This window comes from Orcinus orca, chromosome 5, assembly GCF_937001465.1.
Source record: "Orcinus orca chromosome 5, mOrcOrc1.1, whole genome shotgun sequence".
NCBI classification, from domain to species: domain Eukaryota; kingdom Metazoa; phylum Chordata; class Mammalia; order Artiodactyla; family Delphinidae; genus Orcinus; species Orcinus orca.
The window spans coordinates 77,717,387-77,738,486 of record NC_064563.1 but is presented as its reverse complement, the minus strand read 5'-3'; the positions used below and the strand labels follow the sequence as shown (position 1 = coordinate 77,738,486).

General features: G+C 52.8%; 1 protein-coding gene across 21 annotated transcripts in view; it reads right to left on the bottom strand.

The window, feature by feature from the left end:
• The window catches only part of TNK2 (tyrosine kinase non receptor 2), a 40,490-nt gene extending 20,648 nt beyond the window's left edge, over positions 1 to 19,842 (bottom strand). For 4 of the 21 annotated variants that reach the window (XM_049710351.1, XM_049710365.1, XM_033403806.2 and 1 more), the window contains exon 1: positions 4,552 to 5,200. In XM_049710351.1, the coding sequence (XP_049566308.1) occupies positions 4,552 to 4,725 (174 nt within the window). In that variant the 5' untranslated portion in view covers positions 4,726 to 5,200. The other 17 variants (XM_049710353.1, XM_049710360.1, XM_033403812.2 and 14 more) reach the window with 9 other exon arrangements.
• Between the last annotated feature and the right edge of the window lie 1,258 nt (positions 19,843 to 21,100).

The window sequence follows — 21,100 nt, the reverse complement described above, 5'->3', positions numbered from 1 at the left end:
TTCAATCCCCACGGGAGAAGACAGGGATGAGGGAAAAGGCCAGCTGCCCCAAGACCCCCTCCTCCCGACTTGGAGGTGGCCTTGTCCCCCAGCGCTCATCACAGGTCGCACTAAGAGAGCAGGTGCTCACAGCCTGGGACCAGCATGAGCCTCCTGCTCTCACAGTTCCCAGCGGTGCTGCCAACCCAGTGCCAGGAGCTCAGACTCTCCCAGGCAGCTCAGAGCCACCACTGGGAAAGAGAAGCCCTCAGTTCAAACCCTGGCTCCTCTACCAAAGTGGCTGGGCCAGAAGGGGGTTTCCAAACTTTAAGCCCTAACCCTTCACTCAGATGGTTCTCATGAGGGCCATACAGCCCCCTAGGGGGCATTTTTGGCTGTCACAGTGTTGGGGGACCATTAGTGGCACTGAGTGGGTGGCTGGGGGACTCACACACTGTCCCAAATCCCATACAACTTAATTCATGCAGGTGAGAAATTTGTTTACAATCATCTGATTATAAATCAAATCCCATTTTACATATGAACAAGAAAGTATTTTTACAGTGTTAATACAGACTGAATTTTCCTGGAATGGAGCTACTGTGTAAACTGAGGGAAAACTGGCCTTTTGCTTTGTTTGGAACTTAGCAGAAGTTGTCCACCGTTCAGAAAAATATCACTGAAGGCAGCCCATCCTACTATTTCAAAACTCTCCTCTCAGTCAGCACTTGTGTAGATGTTGCCGTGCTGGTTCTACCTGAGGTCTTAGCATCTGACTGCTTGGTAATGTCAGATTGTACTGACGTATTAGAATACACGAAATGCTACAATCGATTTCCTTTTGGTTCTCCTTTATATTACAGGAGGCATTAAGTTGACTGACCACACACACACAGAGTAAACAGGTTGTATTTCTCTTAATTTTAGTTAAGAAAAATAAAAACTCTAACACTTCAACTACAGTTAACTACATGCTGGGCACAGTTCTGAGCACTTAGCTGTATTAACTCACTTATCCACAGCAAAGCCATCTGTTACAAACAAGGGGGTGTGGACTTAAGAGGGCAGGGCACCACTGCTTTCCAGAAGAAAGCCCCAAAGGTGCCCTGTGAAAATCACTAACCTAGGCCCCGTCTCTCTGTGGCGTGACCAGGAGAGGCCAGCCAGCACTTCCGCCATCACTATTCCATCCCTGGAGCAAAAGGATCCCACCCCCTACACGGCTCAGCCCAAGAAGAGGCTGGCCACCAGGGCAAGTGGTCTGAAGATCCCCACTGCTTCCTCCCCAGTCCCCGAATCCCAGGGCTCCAGGCCACTCATTCCTACCCTCCTGGGGGTAGGAGGCAGCCACTCCTGAGAACAGCTCCAAGCCCTGCCCTGTGTGGTCCGGGCTGGGAGAGACCCAGAGGCCACTCCCCTGAAGAAGCTGCTTAGAAAGCACAGTCTGCCCTGTTCCTTTACCCATGAAACACCAGCTAACAAATCTCCCTGCTCAGCTGGGTCCTCCTCTCCCTGCTCCCCAACCCCAGGAACAGGGCTGCTCTGCGTGGGGTGGGGGTGTGCGTGTGTGTGGGGGAAGACTAGAGAGAACACTGGGATCTGGGTGAGAAGAAAGCAGCCAGGGTCCCTGTCCGGTCTCCACCACCCCACCCAGGGTGACCCTGGACATGTCCCCTCCCTCCCCTCCCTCCCTCTCTAGCCCGTGTCTTTGTCGGTGAAGCACAGAGCACTGCTGCGGCTGCCCCCAGCACAGCCCCGTCCACACACCTGTGTCTGACACGTGTGGCTCTCATGGCCGGCACGCACACTTCCCACACACGCTCTCCTGACGCACTCACCACCAAGAATGCAGCCGCTGGAGCAGGGAGGCCCTGGACCCCTGTCAAGCAGCCCGGTCCTGCTCTCTGGCCCTCAGCGCAGGGCTGCCTCTCAGTCTGTCCAGCTCCCGCCCGCAACCCCCCACTCACTGTGTAGAGTCTCCGCCGGAGTCTGGCCAGAAGAGGGAAGGAGAGCTCTAGGCCAGGGAACCGACGAGCTGCTGGCATCTCCACGGAGCTGGACCCCCTGACCAGGTCACCGGGGCTCTGGCCCGAGGGAGGTGGGGTGGGCAGTGGTCTCAGCTCCTGAATTTCAGGTTCTGCCCAGAAGTGAAGGTGGCCAGAGGTCTGCCCCAGAGACCCCCCAAATCCCACACCAGGGGTGGGAAATGGAGCAGAAGAATAGGGTGGTCCCCTTTTCTCTGCTCTACAGCTGTTTCCACAGCTGGCTACCCTGGCAGGAGAGAGTTAGTTCTTCTCTCAGTTGACTGCAGCCTGGGTCCTCGGTCCTGTTTCTCTGTCTTCTCTCCAGTGCAGTGGTCACGGCTCCAGCCCTACTCCCTGGCTCCCCCGACAGCCCGCCTCCCTCCCCCCTCCCTCCGCAGCTGAGCAGCTCTGACACTGGCTGAAAAAGGACCTTTCTGAATCACTGCCAAGAGGGCGGCGGGAATGGGGGGACTCTTCCTCCCAGCCACCCGCGCTGCCCCCACCTCCTCCCCGCACACAAGGCCCCTGTCTCTGGCTTCCACCCCAGCCCCCAGAGCTGCAGACAACCCCTGGGATTTTAGGGTGGGGGCCAGGTCAATCAGGCAGCAATATACAAAGAGGCCCCCGTCGCGCTTGTCTGGGGCTGTGAGGGCTTAGTGCACAGCCTGAGCTGGGGGCTTGGACACCAGAGAGTCGGTCCTGGACCTTGCAGGCAGACCCTTCGGAGACCCTCCCCCATCTCCCAGTCCCAGCCTTGGCTGGGCGTCTCCTGGCTCAGGCCCTAATGTGGCCCTGTTACCCTGGTGCCCGACGGAAATAGGAGTCCGGCAGCCTGCCAGAGCGGGGCAGTCCAGCCAAGAGCCGGGGTGGGGGGAAGAATCTCCCAGTCCAGCTGGCCAAGATCCAAAGCCCCCTCAAAACACACAAATATGCCCCTAAACCCTGCGATGCCCCCAGCCAAAGCTAGAGGATTCCGGGCCATAGGATGTCTCCTGAATAGCACCTACACACACAGACAACAGCCCCAGCTAGAGGGAACTGCAGTCACCCCATGAAGCCCCCGTGGAACCTACACATTCCTAGAGCTGACAAGTGATCCCTCTGGCCCTCCTCAAGGGCGCCAGCTGCTCTTACACCCCCCTCGCTACAGCCCCCAGACACACCTGACAGCTGCAGGAAGTCCTCTCAGGCTCCCTCAGCACCCCCCTCCCAGCCGTGCCCAGGGAGCCCCTGTTTCTTGCACACTGCTCTCTTGTCCCTATCCAGCTGGCCACCAGCTCTGGGAGTCCCAGCTGGCTGGTGGAGTAGGCAGCTGGGGTTGAGTTTTGGGGAGTCAGCATCCCAGGCTCTTTCCAGGGCCTCTCTCTCAGTGCTTGACCTCCCTGGCGGGGAGGTGCCTGCAGGGGCAGCCGTTTCCAGATCTGACTCAGGGAGGGGGGAAATGGGACACCCCCAGCAATCAGTCCTCTTTCCCATCCCCCTGTCATGTCATCCACCACCACCCAAAGCTTGTGAGGCCAGCCAGGTGCAGCCTCCCTTCAGTGCCAGTGAATCACCATCCTGAGAATGGAGTCAGAGCTAATGGACAAGATGAAGTCGGGTCAAGGTCACACTGGAGCTGACTTTCCCGCAAACGCTGGCTCACAATGCCCACAGCACAGAGAAGCCTATTGCTTATTTCCCACAAAGCACCATTCTGAAGGAGATCCAGGGACCTGACTTCAAGGGACAATTTAAGCAGGATTATTCCCTCTACCGCAAGTTGGGGGACTGCTGGATTGGAATGGCCAGACTGAAAATTATAGCCACCCCCTGAAAGATGTGCCCCAAATCCACCGGAACCCCATGCCTGCCTGTTCCCTTGCACATCAGGTAAGAACAAGCCTCAGTAGCTTGCTCAGCAATACAGCTGTGGGAGGCTGTGGAGAAAAGCAAAGCATGGTCAGGGGTCAGAGGTCAGGCCAGCTCCTAGACCTCTTCTCCCAGCCCCAGAAAACAGCCACCTTTCTGCACCGCCACCCCCACCCCGCTTCGTCCTGTCAGTGACTGCCCTCTACTGGTCAAGAGAGAAAGTGCTTGATCTCCAAGGGGAAGGGAAGCCGACCCATAAATACCATGATCATGTTTTCCAAAGCAAACAGGGACATTTGGCTTAATACGCAGATTCATAAAGCCAATAAGAGGGAATGTCCAGGGCACAGGGACTCAGTGTCCATAAAGGACTAAACCCACATCCTGGCAGTGCTTTCGGGGCTCCCCTGCAGCGATGAAACAAGCCCAAAGGGCAGCTTAATTGGGTCCCAGCTTAATTGGGTCCTAAGTCCCAAGGACTCAGAGATACTGAAGCAGATGTCAGCAACATCTCGCCCCGCCCCACCCCACACACAAACACATCACCCTTCTTTACCCAGCATCCCAGCCCCCAGGATCTGTCCTGGGGCCAGGATCACAGATACCCCTCACTCCTGAAAGGCTCCCCTCAGCTCACCAGCAGACGATGCGGTCTAGGGCCCGGCTACCTGGCTATCCCCCAGGTTTCCCCTATTACCTGCTGTCCCTCCTCGGCCCCAGTTAGGCGCAGATATGCAAATCTCTCACCCTTGGAACCCAAACTCCGGGCTTTAGGGCCCGGGAGGGGAGCAGAGCCCTCCCGCAGTCCCCGCCCCTCCAGCGCACCGGCAGCGTCACTGCCCTGCGTCCTGAGGGGCCGGGCCTCGAGCATCCTCAACAAGGAGGGCCGGGGCCGCTAAAGCACCTCAGCCAAGGGAAGGCCCAGTCCCCGGGCCCGCACGCACCCCACAGCCCCGTATCTGCCACCTGCAGCCAGAGCGAGGGAGCAGAGCCTGGTGGTAGCGGTCTCTCCCGCTGGGCCTGCGGCTGCCCCTCCCCCAATCCCGTGCACAGGCTCCATTCCAAGGAGCCGCCTCTCCGCAGCGTAGGCTGCCCCCCCAGAGAGCCAGGTGCGAGGCTGCACCTTCACTGACCACGGAGCCACAGCTCCCCTCGGCCCCTGGCCGCCTCCAGGACCCCAGAGAGCCACAGCCACCGATCAGGTCCTGGGGACTCAAGGGCCCCCATACTCCATGACAAGGGGGGGGTCCGTCCAAGAAGCTCACAGAAGAGAAGCCCCCATCCTAACTCGACCTGAGACCCCTCCCTCTAGACCCCTCTCCTTCCACCAGCCCAGCTTCCACCTAGCTCCAAGCATGCGCCCACCTGCCAGGCTCCCTGGTGCGCTGCCATTCCGCACTCCACTCAGGCCCGGGGAACCTGCCCAGCCCACTCCTCTCCGCAGTGGAAGCCACGCCCCCCGCATCCGCACTGGGAGGGAGACCTCAGCCCTCCGCAGCCCACGCCTCTTCTCACCAGCCTGGACTTCTCCCCGCCTGCACCTCCACCCGCCCCGCCCCCAAGACTGCTCGGCCCGGGCAGAGCACTGTGGCTGACCTCTCTGGGCTCAGAAGAGTGCGAGTACCCACACTCCCTCCCGCAGGAGCTGCTCCAACACGTGTCCACGCAGGGCTGTCACCCAGTGCCAGGATGAGGACATTGCTAGTGGAGGAAGTCCCACGGCAGAGGCCCCAAGGTGCCACACGCACACCCTCTCATTCCAATGGCACCTGAAGCATCCACTGACTCCTCAGTACCAGGTATTTAGGGGTGAGCTCAGGGCACCCTCACACCTTGGGTGTTTGGGGCAGAGGAGGAGGGAAATGCTGAGACACCTCTACTCCCCACTCCCCTCCCCACACACACACACTCCACCTCAAGACTAAGGAAGGAGACCCCGGGTGGGCACTAGGTGAGTTCCCATAAGGCTCACTCTCTTCAAAAGCTCCTTCTCCAGCTGAAGCGCGTTGGCATAGGGGATGACCCTGCCAGGCAGGGTGTTTATTCTAGGCAGAAGCTCCTCTGCATCTTACTGCAGCTATGGCAGAAACTGGTTTTGGGAGCAGCTGCAGGAACACTCAGGAGGCCGTCGAGAAAGAGAGGCTGAAAATGCCAGGCCCACAGATCCCTCCTTCTCCTGGTTGGATAAAGAGTCTGATCTAAACCATTCCCCCATCCTGCTTTCTCCCTACCTCCTCCCTCCACAAGGCCCCTGCCTCCGAAAGCCATCCTATTACAAGATACCCACAAGATCCAAACTGCCTCTAGGATTTGGGGAATCCACCCCACATGTATACCCTCTGGTCTACAACTTGCCCCCTTATCTCTAAAGGGAGCCGGTAGTGGCCCAGGAACCAGCCTGCCTCTGCCGTCCACTCCCCTCCCCCAGGCTCTCCAACAGCATCAGTCAAGTTACAAATCCACACAGAGGAGCAGACGTGACATGTAATTTCCGGCCAAGAAGATTTTTCCAAAACAATCTACCGTATTCTCAGGAATATATGCCAGGCCAGCTCTCTCGTATCTCTGCCCTCCCTCTTCTCCAGGCCCTGGAGGGAAAACAACATATTGGGGAGGAGAAGGAGGGGGGCTTATGGCTCCTCTCCCAACCAGAGGATTATCTTGCCTACACATGCCAGCCCCACCAAGCCCAGTCAACCTCAACTCACCCCTCTGTGTGCAGCGCCCAAGCTTCTGGACCAAGGCCAGGCTGGTTCCCCTTGGGACTTCATCCCAGAGAGAACTGTACCAGGTAACCCCACACCTTCAGGTCATCCCAGGTCTGAAATCACACTGGTCTGGGGAGGAGGCTGGCCACAGGCCAAGGGAGAGAAGGGGGTGATTCAGACACATACCATGGCTGTCCACACCCTCTCCATCTCCAGGCCACAGTGGCCCACTCCCTTCCAGGGGAGCCTGGCAGCTGAGGCCCTGAGGACAGTCAAGCCTGAGGCATATTTGCCAGCAGTGCTGAGCCCACAGGCCCTGAGTCTAACCCTGAGGGCTCTTCACCCTTCTCCTTAACTGTGGATATTTCCTAAGACTTTGGAACTCACCCTTCCTTCTCTTCCCTCCCTGGGAGTCACCTCCTCTCCTCCCAGGGCTCCAATTAGCACCATGTGCTGTCTGTCTCCATTCCTGAGCTCTAGAAGCGCTACACCCATGCTTCTAGACATTTACAGCCAGCTCCACCAGGAGGACGCAAGGCACCATAAATTCTCCACGTCCAAATTGAGCTCATCAACCCCCGCCTTAAACCTAGCTTATGTGTGCTCTCATACCCTGACTGAAAACATCACAAGCCAACACGAGCCACCTAGGCTAGACACCTCACCCCTGGCTCCCCAACCATAACTCCCTTCTTTCCCCACTGGGCAGGCCACAAAATCTTGTTTCTGCCTCCTCATTACTCCTCCCATCAATACCTTTGGGACAAGAGTCAGACAGACCCGGGCTGAAATCTTGGCTGTATCACTCTCTAGTCAGACGACTTCTGGGCAAACGCCTTAACCTCTAAGCCTCAATTTCCTTATCTGCAAATGGGAATAAACAGTACATCCTTCAGAAAGTGCAAACTCAATGAGATCACGAACGGCACACTTAGCACAGCATCTGGCACGTAGTTGCCTATTCTTATACTGTCATCTGAACACGGATCCGAAGTTCCTCCCCTGCTTACGTCCTCTGTAATTCCTCACTGAGCCAAATACAAGGCCCTTCAGGATCCATCCCTCGCCTATCTGTCCACCTCCAACTCTTATCATTTCCTTCAAAACGTCTCCATATTCCAACCAAGTCAAATACTTGCCCTTCCCTAGACACAACATCTTCTTTAATTTTAATGTCTTTGAGCTATTCTTTGTGATACTCTTTTCTCTTCATGATGAACTCCTACACATTTGGGTCCCTGAAGACCCAAATAAAACGTCATCTCCTTTGTAAATTCCCATTTCCTATCCCCAAACGGTTCTTTTTGCCATTGCTTCCCATGTTATTTTGTTAAAGTATGTTTGAAAACAAGAGTGGTATAAACACATAATACTACGCGTGGAAAATAGCCAAAAGGATGAAAAAAATTTTAATTATCTACCATGCTCTGATCCTTAAAGGGTGCTATTTCTGTAGCACTCTGTACTAATTCTATTGAGGGAGTCCTATGTACGTACCTCTTGTGGTTTGTACATTGTAACCATCTGTTTATATCTGTCACCTTGAAAGAAGAATCTGGCAAGGCACCTGGTCAAAAGAGTTTGCTGAAAGGGACTTCAAGCCTTTGTGACAGACACTGGGGAAAGGAGGCCTGTCTCTTTTCCAGTGAGCTGGTACCACCTTATGTCCAGTGAATACCAGGAATAAGCCTGGTTGCCCTTGTTGGCCCTGGCTTTGCTTCCCCCCATTATTTCGAAACCAGAAAAGCAAGCACCTTCATGCGAAGGAGGGCAGCCAATCTCATTACAGCTACTCCTGTCCCAGAACCACTTTGCTCCCACAAAGCTATTTCAGCCCCGGGGACAATACAGCAGTCCCTCAAGGCAGAGGGACAGCTTTGACTGAAGGCTGCCTTCTCATCAGACTGCGGAGGGAGAGCTGGGGATACCACAGCGTTGATCGATGGGCAGGAGGTCTTTTTTGTCAGGCATCCCAGCCTCGCAGAGAGAGAGGAGGGAGACAGGGGGATCAGAGGGTGGGAAGGCAGGGCACAGAAGCAGGGGCAGACACACCAGATACAGGGACCCTCCTACGCCTCATCTCCTTTGACTCCAACAGAGAAGGAGGTGTAACTTTCAGAGAGGAAAGGAAAGAACCTGACTAAACACCACAACCACAGGCCCTCACTGAACCCAGTACCTCCGCACATCTACCAACTTGGTCTTGAAAGTTTTTTTTTTTTTTTTTGTGGGGGGGGTACACAGGCCTCTCACTGTTGCAGCCTCTCCCGTTGCAGAGCACAGGCTCTGGACGTGCAGGCTCAGCGGCCATGGCTCATGGGCCCAGCCGCTCCGCGGCATGTGGGATCTTCCCGGACCGGGGCACGAACCCATGTCCCCTGCATCGGCAGGCGGACTCTCAACCACTGCCCCACCAGGGAAGCCCTTGAAAGTATTTTTTAGCTGTTTCATGCTCCACCAGCGAAAGACCAGTGTGCCAACCCTGACACCCAGAGACAGGACACTGAGAGCCCTAATACATTCCTGGAGCATCCCTCCCCCGCACATAAACACCACTCGAGTGTGACAGTGGGTAAATTCCTGCAGTTGCCTGGGTCTCTTGCACACATGCACCCCACACGCCCGAGTGACAGGGCTGGGATGCAGGGTACTGCAGAGAGCTGCCTCTCACCATCCTCTGGCCCAAACATCCTCCCGGCACCAAGGCCCGGCAGCCGAGGCTCCCGGGAAGAGAGGAAGGATGTAGTCTGGCTCCCAGCAGCCAGCCACTCCCAGGGCTCTTCCAGGGCTGGGCAGAGGCCGCCCAGCTGGTCGCCCTGCCTACCAGCTCAGGCCTCACCCCACTCCCCCAACCCCCTCAGCAAGAGCCTAGAGCTGAAGGGGCCTATTGTTGGGCCCTGGAGGTGGGGTGGGCCCAGAGCTGTGAATTGGAGAGCATTTACTCTGTGAGAGGGACTGCTCATTCCCTTGGGACAGCGCCCACACCAGAACCCCAGGAGCTAGGAACATCCAGCGCAGGGTGGGCTGCTGGGCCAGGGAGAGAAAGGGTCTGAACCTGGAAGTGAGAGAGATGTCAGGGACTGCAAGATATTTAAGATACCTTAAATCCCACCCATTTTAGAGATAAAGAAACTGAGACCCTGAAAAGGAAGGGACATGCCTGGTCTGAGGCACCTAAGAAGCTGTCATAGGGAATGGATCCCTAGGAGCTGCGGAGCAGTTCAGAGCAATGGTGATTCCTCTCTGGCCATAGAGGGGCAGCCCTGCCAAGGTCAGGGACTAATAAAGGTCAGGGGCCTGAGCGGAGAACCTGCCTCAGGAGGAGACACAACATCCAGGGGACAGGCAGAGACAGGAAGAACCTAGAGTTCTCACATCCAGCAGAAGCCCTTGGCTCCCAGGACCTAGAGCTGCTGAAGGAGGGCCCAGGCCAAACCTCTCATCCCACCCACCTCTTTAGTCACTCACCACATACTGACTGTGTGCTCACCCTGTGCTAGGTTTGGGGGACTATGAAGGAGGAGAAGTCACGATTCACATCCTCAGAAAGACACTGTGTGCAAGTTCTTTACTAAAAGTTTTATCTTTCATTGCCTGATTAACCTGCCCCCCACTACCCTACATTATCCGCATTTTACAGATGAGGACACTGAGGCTCTGGAGGGGTGACCAGGGTCACCTGTTACTGGAGAGTCACAGGTGAACCAGAATTCAGTCCATATACAACTGGACACAAAACTGCTTGGTTCAAGGATTTGAGCTCATGGAGGGCAGAGCTGGAGTCTTATTTGTTAAATATATACTAGATACTGAATGAATTCATGGATTCTGCGAGGAAGTTTAAGGAGGGAATAGAGGCTCCAGGAAAAGACAGATTGCACAAATGCACAAAATTTCACTCCTTCCCCAAACCCCACCAAAGCCAAAATGATCAAAAGAGAAATTTTCTGAATGGCAAAAGTCCCTAAGGACGGGAAGAATAGTAGAAGAGAAAACCACAACATAGCTTTGGAAGCTGGAAAGCAGATGGCCAGTAACTATGGAGAGCAGACCTGAGAAAATCCCCAATCCCAAGGTGAAAAGGACCTGATTGACCCCACAGAATCCTCAAAAGCCCTGGGAACTAGAAGCCCCAGAAACCTCTAGAAGAAGAACAGGTGCTAAAAATACAGAGGATTAGTCAAAAGCTGTTTGAGAAGCAGTAAGACCCCCCTGGACTCCCTCTCCAGTACAAAGCCACTGGGTTGCTGCCCCGGTACCACCCGGCAAGATCGGGATTTCCCTTCGGGGGTAAAGTGCAGGCCTCTGCACTGGCGCAGCAGGCTTGGCTGACAGCGGGGTGCCAGGGACCTAACAAGGAAAGCACACATACATGTGGAGATCTCAGTCCCCTTCTCGACTCCCTCCAGGAACATGGAGCCAGACCTCCACCTCCTGGCAGAAGACAGGAGTGTCCTTTCTGGGAACTGATCAGGCCAAGAAAGATATAAAGAAACCAACATTGGGAGTTCTCCACAAACCGAGCAGCCAGGTCACCATACAAAGAAGCTCGGTCAACAAGGCCACCCAGTGCTTGTGGTCAAGAGTAGATGACAAAGAAATACTGGACACCCAAGGAAAGCCTCTAACGTGGAAGAAAGAGCAAAACACACAGAAAATGCTCATTAATATCCTCAGAAAGACAAGATGTTGTATCTACAAAACAAGAAGAGAATATTATTATTTTTTAATAGGGGGAATAAGAAATTACAAATATGACAGGAAACATAACAAATTCAACAGACCCATCCTCACCCCAACCAACAAAGTCTAGCCCACAGCAGGTGCTCAGAAATATCTGCTGAATGGATAAATGAGGCAGTATTTCATGAACTTTAATGCACATGCAGATCACCTGGGGGAATCTTGTTAAAATGCAGATTCGGATTCCATAGATATGGGGGTGGGCCTGAGTTTTACATTTCTAACAAGCTCCCAGTGATAATGTGCTGGTCCTTAGACCACACTCTGAGAAGCAAGGGTCTCTGCTAAACCCTGGAGCAGTGGTTCTTTGCACTGGCTGTGCATTAAAATCACCTGGGAGGTAGGAAAGTGACGGTGTGTGGGCCCCGCCCACTGAGATTCTAATCAACTTGGTCTAGGTGAGACTCAGGCATCATATCTTGAAATCTCTGCAGATGAATCCATACTGGGGTCGAGAACCGCTGCTCTGGAGAAAGCCTGTAACTGTGCCAATCATTGGTCCTAGCCAGAGCAGTCCTGTTTTCAAATATTCTTTCCCATTGTTGACACTGACCACTCTTTCAGAAGGCCCTTCTCATCACGGCCATGAGCATCAGTTTATGGGACTATTTACTATACAGAGGGTAATTCTTTTTTTTTTTTTTTTTTTTGTGGTATGTGGGCCTCTCACTGTTGTGGCCTCTCCCGTTGCCGGAGCACAGGCTCCGGACGTGCAGGCTCAGCGGCCATGGCTCATGGGCCCAGCCGCTCCGCGGCATGTGGGATCTTCCCGGACCGGGGCACGAACCCGTGTCCCCTGCATCGGCAGGCGGACTCTCAACCACTGCGCCACCAGGGAAGCCCCAGAGGGTAATTCTTAATGCTAAGTCCCATTAATGTCAGTGGATGGAGAAATCATTCTACTAAATTTCCAAAAATTCATAGAGAATTTTTTCCTTATTAGATTCACACACTTATCTTAATTTTTCTAATTAAAAAAAAATCTGGACCGTAAAACTTTAGCAAGTCCTTTAAAAAAAATAAAGGATTTTTAAAAGTGAAATGTGGATATCTCCCTAGCCAAAAATCCTAATCCATTATTCCAATGTTTCTGTTAAAACTTAACTTGAATTTAGTAGTTTTGTGTCTACCTCATCCATGCCATGGGATAAAATAATATCAGCAGACATTTACTGCTGTTAAAATTGCTAAAATCACAATAGAAGGGTTGGAGGATAAAGTATCTTCCACAATGGAAAGCAAAAGCCCACACCAAGCTACATAATTAAAGAATACTGGAGATAAAGAAAAGATGCTATAAACTCCTGGGCAATGGTATAACACAAGTTCCACAAAAAGGATTGGGAATGATTTTAGACATTAATGTTAACTCTGGAACTTAAGAGCAATGTCCTTAAGCTTCCAAAGGAAAGCAATTTCCAGCCTAGATCTCTATATTCAGCTAATTAAGTGACTGAGTGTCAGACTGGCAGGGTCTCAAAATAATCTACCACTCTTTCACCCTCCTCTCTTAGGAAGCTACTAAAGGATGTACTCTACCAAACTAGAGAATAAACCAACAAAGGGGAAGATAGGAAACAGGAGAGAAAGGCACAGAAAGGCAGTGAAGGAAATGCCCAAGATGCTGAAAGGGAGATCCCAGGAGGACAGCTAAGCATCAGTGATAGAGAGCAATTAGTCCATGCCGCTTTAGGGCACAAGGCTCTGAAAGAGACTTCTTTAGAGAGGTGAATTTGATAGAATACCTAATGGAATTGACACCCTGAGAAATTTATACAGCTACTGGAGAGTTTAATTAATTGAAAAGTACATAGAAAACTAAGCAAACAAAAAAAGCACCTCCAAGAAGAACAAAAAGGTGCCCAGGAAAGGAAAAGTCACAGTTTATTACACCATAACAATATAAACAATGAACAGTAGATTGAAGAAAACATGAGATACGCCCAGAGTGGATGGGCTGGAAGATGGGATGAGTAGAGGGTGGGAATGAGGGAATTAAAGTAAAATCCTCATCTTTGGCCAAGATGGAATAACACGGATCAGACTTACCCTCCTGACTGAAACACAGAAAAATGGACAAAATATACAAAATGGTTTTGAAGACACCAGACATCAAGATGCAAAGGTCAGTGATACCTAGAAAATAGGAAACAAAGGAGGTCAGCCCTATGGTTGGGTTTCCAGGCTACAGAAAAGGGAAGGGAACCAGTTGGACCCCAAAGGACTCTCTGAGTTGAAGAGATGAAGCTGAGACTCTGGGGAAACTCAAGTGGCCAGAATTCACAGAACAGAGCATCAGAGAAGAGAGAGCACCACAGAAGTCTGCAAAAGGTCCCCCTTGAGCAGTAAGCTGAGTACTGATCGTCACATGAATGTATGGGAACTACCCAAGGCTGGGGAAAAGAACCACCCAAAGGCTTCCCTGGTGGCGCAGTGGTTGAGAGTCCGCCTGCCGATGCAGGGGACCCGGGTTCGTGCCCCGGTCCGGGAAGATCCCACGTGCCACGGAGCGGCTGGGCCTGTGAGCCATGGCCGCTGAGCCTGCGCGTCCGGAGCCTGTGCTCCGCAGCGGAAGAGGCCACAACAGTGAGAGGCCCGCGTACCGCAAAAAAAAAAAAAAAAAAGAGTTTCAGTTCTGCAAGATAAGGAAAAGTTCTGGAGATGGATGATAGTGATGGTTGTGCAACAATGTGGAAGTACCTAACTCTACTGAACTATACACTTAAAAGTGGTTAAAATGGTAAATTTTATGTTGTGTATATTTTACCACAGTTAAGGTAGGTAAATTTTTTTAACAAAAAACTGAATTCCATTAAAAATACCATTTACAATAGCATCAAAAATATGCAATACTTAAGGATATATCTGACAAAAGATTTAAAAGATCTGTACATTGTAAACTATAAAACATTGGTGAAATTCTTAAAAATCTAAATAAATACAGAGATACACATTGTTCATAAGTCAGGTTCAATACTGCTAAGACAGCAATTCTCCCCAAATTGATCTGTAGATTCAATGCAATCCCAGCAGGCTATTTTGTAGAAATTTACAAATTGTTCTAAAATGCATATGGAAGTACAACAAACCTAGAATAACTAAAGCAATTTTGAAAAGGAAGAACAAAGTTTAAGATCTTTCCTTGGTTTCAAGGCTTACTATAAAATCTACAGTGATCAAGATAATGTGGTCCTGGGATAAAGACAGACAAGTTAGATCAATGGAACAAAACAAAGTCCACAATTGGATCTACACACATACAAACAACTGATTTTTGATAAAGGTTCAAAGGCAACTCCATGGAGAAACAAGTCTATTAAAAAAATTTTGCTGAACAATTGGATGCCCATATGCAAAAAACTGAACTTCCATTCATACCTTGCACCATATACTAACCTAAGAATTAACCCCAAATAGATTGTAGACCTAAATGGAAAACCCATAACTATAAAAGTTATAGGAGAAAACCATCATGTTTTGGGTTAGGCAGAGAGTTCTTAAACACCAAAAGCACAATCCATAAAAGAACAAGCTGGTAAACTGGAGTTCATTAAAAGTTAAAACTGGGCTTCCCTGGTGGCGCAGTGGTTGAGAGTCCGCCTGCCGATACAAGGGACATGGGTTCGTGCCCCGGTCTGGGAAGATCCCACATGCCGCGGAGCGGCTAGGCCCGTGAGCCATGGCCGCTGAGCCTGCGCGTCCGGAGCCTGTGCTCTGCAACGGGAGAGGCCACAGCAGTGAGAGGCCCGCGAACCGCAGGAGAATTAAAGTGCAAGCTAGAGCCTGGAAGAAAATACTTGCAAATCACATATCCCATAAAAGGCTTGAATCCAGAAATATAAAAGAAACTCCCAGAACTTAGTACGAAAAAAAACCCCACACAATTAATAAATGGGTAAACAATTTGAACAGACACATCCCCAAAGATATACAGATGGCAAATAATATGAAAAGATGCTCAACATTCGTCATTAGAGAAATGTAAATTAAAACCAAAATGAGATACCATTACAGACCTATTAGTATGTCTAAATTTAAAGAGACTGATCATACCAAGTGCTGACAAAGTAGTGAACAAACTAGAACTTTCATACACAGCTGGTGGGTACATAAAATGGTACAACCACTTTGGAAAACAGTCTGGCGGTTTGTTAAAAATTAAATGTATACCTACCATATGATCCAACTATTCCAGTCCTAAGGATTTACCCAAGAAAAAAAAAAAGCATATGTCCGTACAAAGACTTACACATATGTTCATAGCAGTTTTACTTGTAATAACCAAAAACTGAAAACAACCCATCAGGAGATAAATGGATAAACAGACTGTGGTATACTACTCAGCAATAAAAAGGAATAAGCAATTGATACCCACAAAAACATGGATGAATCTCAAAATAATTATGCTGAGTGAAAAAAGCCAGGCAAAAAAAAAAAAGAGCACATACTGTATGATTCTATTTACATAAATTTTAGGTAATGCGAACTAACGTATAGTGACAGAAAGCAGACTATTGTTACCTGGGGAAGGGGGATGGCAAAGGAGGGGTGGGATGGAGGGATTACAAAGGGGCACAAAAAGCTTTCGGGAGTCTGGGAATAACGGGTATGTTCATTATCTTGATTGTGGTGGTGGTTTCACAGGTATACACATATGTTAAAACTTATTAAATTATGTTTTAAATACGTGTCATTTACCATACGTCATTATACCTCAATAAAGCTATTATTAAAAACAAACACTTCATCTTCCAGGATAAAGCACAGGGCAGGGGGATAATTGTGAGCTCAGGGGCTAGAGGAAAAGGTCTGGTAGCACTGACCCCTCCTGCCTAATGTCCACTGGCCATGGCTCCTGGGAAGGTGGATGCTAGGCTGGCAAAGAAGGGTCTGAGCCCTCTGCACTCAGGACACTGTAGGGAAAACCAGGGCCGGCCTCACAGACGAAGAACTGAAGCCCAGAAATGTTATCCTAGTTACACACTAGTTACACAGCTAGTAAACCCAGATCTGCCAAAGTCCTCTTTCTCTTCATCTACCACAAATTCAAGAATCAACCTGAAACAGGGTGAACGTGTATGCTTACGTGCGCGTGTTTAGAACAGTTCTCTCCACTGAAGCCAGAGCGCAAGAACCAGTCTGGCCGTCACAGAGGAGCCAGACACCTTGGACACAGCAGCTGAACTTCCGGTGCATGAGTGTTTGGGGTGGCAGGATGACAGGCAGGCATGGGACGAAGTTGACAGTCAAGTCTGGGTCTGCATGGGGAGCAGGCTAACTGGCTCCTCCAGCAGAGTCCCAGCAGCTGCCTGCTTAGGACGTGACCACCACTCCCCCTGCCCCAACAGAAAAGGACTATCTCCACCCAGTCCGGTTGGGACAGGGGTCTGGGGGCCATCTGACTCAGAGCCACTCCTTGGGGTAGGGCAGAGATGGGTCTTGGCTAAGGCCCCGAGACAGGCAGCAACTCTGTACCCACCCCAACCCGAGGACTAGAGAAGCAAGAACCCAGACAGCGCCAGGTAAGAGGTGAACGTCCCTAGGCAGATGAGGCCCACAAGTGGCCAACCAAGCCCCTGTGGGGCAGGAATGAATAGGCCTGGCACCCAGGCCATGAGGAAGTCAACAGGAAGCCAAATCTAGCCCCCACCTCTGCAAGCCCCACCTCTAAGCTGGGCTGAGAGCTGGCCCTGGCTGGTACAGAACCCATGATGCCACAGCTGCCCATCTGTCCACCTCCATGGGGTGGGGCTGAGATCTGGGCCACCGAGGATGCCCGGAGTCCAGCAGTGCAGATAACCTCTCCTATCCCACACTTTCAGGTTGGGGTCCTGAGAGCCCACATGGAGACAGAAGTCCTCATCAGCTCTCCACCCTTCTGCCCACTATTTATCCTTGGCTCTGGGCCCTCAGTATTAATCAAATGTGACAAGAAGGTGTGGCAGGAGCAGGCCAGGCTCGTGCCCAAGTTACCGGCTGCCACGCTGACATCTCAGCTCACGTGGCCAAGAGGGTTACAAGATAAGGTCCTGTTAATGCAATGCTGCCCCTTCCCTTTTTTGGAACGTGTTTTGAGGACATGAAGCAGCGTGTGCTGATTGCACCAACCCAGCAATGGCATGGAGGCACCCCTATCTCCACCGGTAAACGGGTGAAGCGGGGGTGGAGGGGTGGAGAGATGACTACTTCCTCTGCAACCTCAGCCTGGGACTACCCCTCTCTCCCTTCTGCCCAGGCCTGGCAGCCACCCAGACAGTCTCACCGCCAGTCTAGACTCTAAGGAAATATCCCATCACCCCAGTTGGCATATACAGTACTGGGGGGAGGGATCCTGTCTCATTGTTGAACACTGCACTGCTTCATTCCTCTCCAGGTTTAAACACAGGGGAATGAAAAACGGCAGTTTGGAGACCACGCTCTCCTGCGATAACTGCAGCCCCCTCCTTCCAAACACACCAATTCCAGCTGAGAACAGAATTGGGCTTCCTTACCTGCTGCCTTCCACTGGCTCTCTGCTGACAAAGCTTCTATGATGTCCCGGCTGAGGTGGCAGAAAAGGACCCAGCAGGACACTGCCTGCTATTGGGCAGTGGTTTCCAACGCTCCCAGGTTCACGGCGCTCTTCTGCCCCCCACTCCCCAAACCCCTACATCCTGCTCTCACCACGGCCCTGGCTCGGCCCGATGCTGATGCTGAGCAGCCGGCCTGTGAGTTACCACCTCCTCCTCCGCCTGCGCCTCCGGATCCTGGGTCCCTCCAGGGGTCCGTCTCCCTCCTGGGACCCTTTCCCGTCCAGGTATGTTTCCTGGACAGCCCGCACAACCTGCCCTTCCTGCACCCCGGGCAGCCAATTTGCTTCCTGCACCCCCAGGCGCCCCTCTCCCTCAGGGCCCTGGGGCCCCACTGGCCGGGCCCTCCCCACCACTTCGAGTCTCTTGCGGCGTGCCGGGGCCACTCCCAGGACCTCTGCCTCCCCTCTGAGGTGCCCGCAGCTCTCCCAGTACTGCTCCCCCCGCTCCTCGGAACTTTCGAGCTCGTCTCTGCTCTCCCAGAGGCCGTCCCCGAGCTCGGACAGCTGCTCGGGCTGCTGTAGCAGCCTGCGTGGGCTCCCCTCCCCCTGCTCCTGCACCCCGGTGCGAGCCTCCCCCCGTTCCTGCACTGCGGGGCTGCCTCCCCCTTTCTCCTGGTACTGCTTGCGGGGGCCCAGCCCCTCCTCCTGCACCACAGGCCAGCCCGCGGAGCCCGTCCACGGCGGCGGGCGCCTCCAGTCCGCGCTGTCCGCAGGCCCCCACACCACCCCCAGGCTAGGCTCGCGGCCCCGGCCGCCCCGCTCCTGCACCCCCGGACCCACCCCGCCCTCCTCCTGCACGGCCGGACCCACGCCCCCCTGCTCCTCCACGCCGAGCTTCAGCCCGCGGAGCTGCTGCGGGCCCCAGCTGAGAACCCCGATCCGCTGCGGATGCTGCTCCTGCAGCGCTGGGCAGAGCCCGCCGCGCTCCTCCTGCGCTCCCGGCCTAGGGCCCCCAGCCGGCACTGCCCAACGCACTCTCCTGCCCACCAGAGGCCGCGCGGTCCCGCCCCTCCAGATGGTGCTGCCCTCGCCGCCCGCTCACACCCCCCTACCCGGTTCCTTCCGCCCCGTCCCCCAGGGGAGGGGGCTGCGGGGTCGCGTCCCCTCCCGCTCCGCCCACACGTCCCGGTCCCGGCTCCCAGCCCTCGCTCCTGGGCGTCGACGTCCGCCCGCCGGGCGCCGCGCCCTGCGCAGGACCCCGCAGGTGCTGCGGCCCCACGCCCCGGCCCGAGAACCAAGAGCGCCCGCCCTCCCGCCGGGGGTTCCTGGAGCCAGCCTGCGCCTGCGCTGCCCGAGGGGGGCGGAGCCTGGCCGGGTTGGGGGCCGGGCGGGGCCTTAAGGGGCCATGTCCCACTTACTTCTCCTTCCTTCAGAGCCCCTACTGCTCCCCCTTCTTCCTCCCACCAGAAGCCCCGCTTGCGCCTTCCTGTGGAGCCAGAGGGAGAAGAGGTGAACCAGAAGGTAGGGAGTGCCTACTGAGACGGTGTAGTCAACAGGGCCCAATGGAGGAGCGCTGAAGTAGGAGTCTCGAATTCTAAGTAGCAGTTCAGCTGCTCCTGACTTATGAGTGTAAAAAAAACACTTACCTTTGGCCTCAGTTGCTTCGTTTCTAAAATGAAGAGGAGATTGGACCGGAAAGTTTCCAAGGTCCCAATCCAGTGAGTGTTTGACTGCAGAGAGGGACTCTAGTCCTAATCAGCAACAGCCCAGAGACCTATGAACCTGGGCTGCCTCCACCTTTACCCTGGGGCCAAGGGAGAGCCGGGCTCAGGCCTGTGACACTTCCTGCTGGGAATACAAGCAGAAAGAGTCCCAGGCAAAGGGAGTCTTCCTCCCTCTTGCACTGCTCCCTCTTGGGTCTGTACCCCGAAAGGAGGAGAAAATTCAGAGCTCCTTCTCCCAGTGATAGTGCAACCTGCAGACCCAGATCCTAGCACAGCTGGAGGCGGCCTTGGGCTGCCAAGCTTAGAACCCAAAAGCTAGGGCAAGTTGGCCGTTTCTGACTGTACCTCATCTATAAGATGCGTTTAATAATAAAACAACTCCAGACAGAATTGTCCCAGGGATCAGACATCAGAGAACTGTGTAAGGGTGACTCCTGCACTCTTATTTTCCAGCATTGGGCCCAAGGGCTCTGGCCTGAGGACAGTAGGACAATGAGAAGGGCGCGGGTTCTAGACAGCTATGGGGGGGCTGGACTGGGTGGATTTGGGTCATGGCGTCTTTCCCTGTGAGGTGAGCAGGGCAACTTTCTACTAAATCATTCGATAACAGTGTGTGTAAGGGGGTTGCCCTTCACCATGCAGCCAGGGCCACTGAGCAGGAAGTTGAATGCACCCCACCTGGGCCGAGACAGGGTCTAGGGCAGGCAATACTCCACAGGTGATAGAACTGAGGCTCTACACGATTAAGTAACAGCTGGTAGTAGTGAAGCCAGAATTCAAATCCACTTTTCTGACTCCCAAGTCTGCTCTGAACCAATAAGGGGCAACGAAGCAACACCATACCCAGGAGCTTTGGGAAGCATCAGGTTTTAAAGTAGTAGATGGGCCCCTGGGCTGGACAGCTGGTGATTGTCAAGTGGAGCAAAACTGAAGTTTTGTCCTCAGCCAGACAAGAATGACGCCCATTTCCCTTCCTCCATTAATATGGACGGAATGAACTAGCACTGGGGAATTTGTTGCAACAAAAATAGAAATGAAGTTGTTCCTCTCCTGAGAACAAGGAAAGTAAAGGGAACAGTGAACAGGCTAGAGAAGAAACAAATGGGATGGAAAGGGTTAATCACTCCTAGCTTTATTTTAACTGTTGCTAATCTGTAGTGTCTGTAACTAGATTTGTCCTTCACAAAGCTAACCTATTACTCCCTGACACTATGTGAATTACATCCTGCATGGTAATACCCCCTAACTCTATGTAAATTACATCATGCCCTACTACCCTGCACTCCCTTATAACAAATCACCCCTTGTAGCCTTTTGCATTTCAGAAAAAAAGATAAACCAGAGACAAACAGGCTCAAGTACTGGGCTGCTGGACCCAGTTACCCAGCTGCCTGACACCAGCTGTGACTGTTTTGAAATTATGCAAGAAGAATGCAAGACCTTCACAATTTTGATCCTTATCATATACCCTGGACTGTGAGCCCCACCTATAAGATCTTGTCTGATTCCCCGGGAAGGGGGGGTACAGTTCTTGAGGTGCTAGCCTGCTGTGTTTTCCCC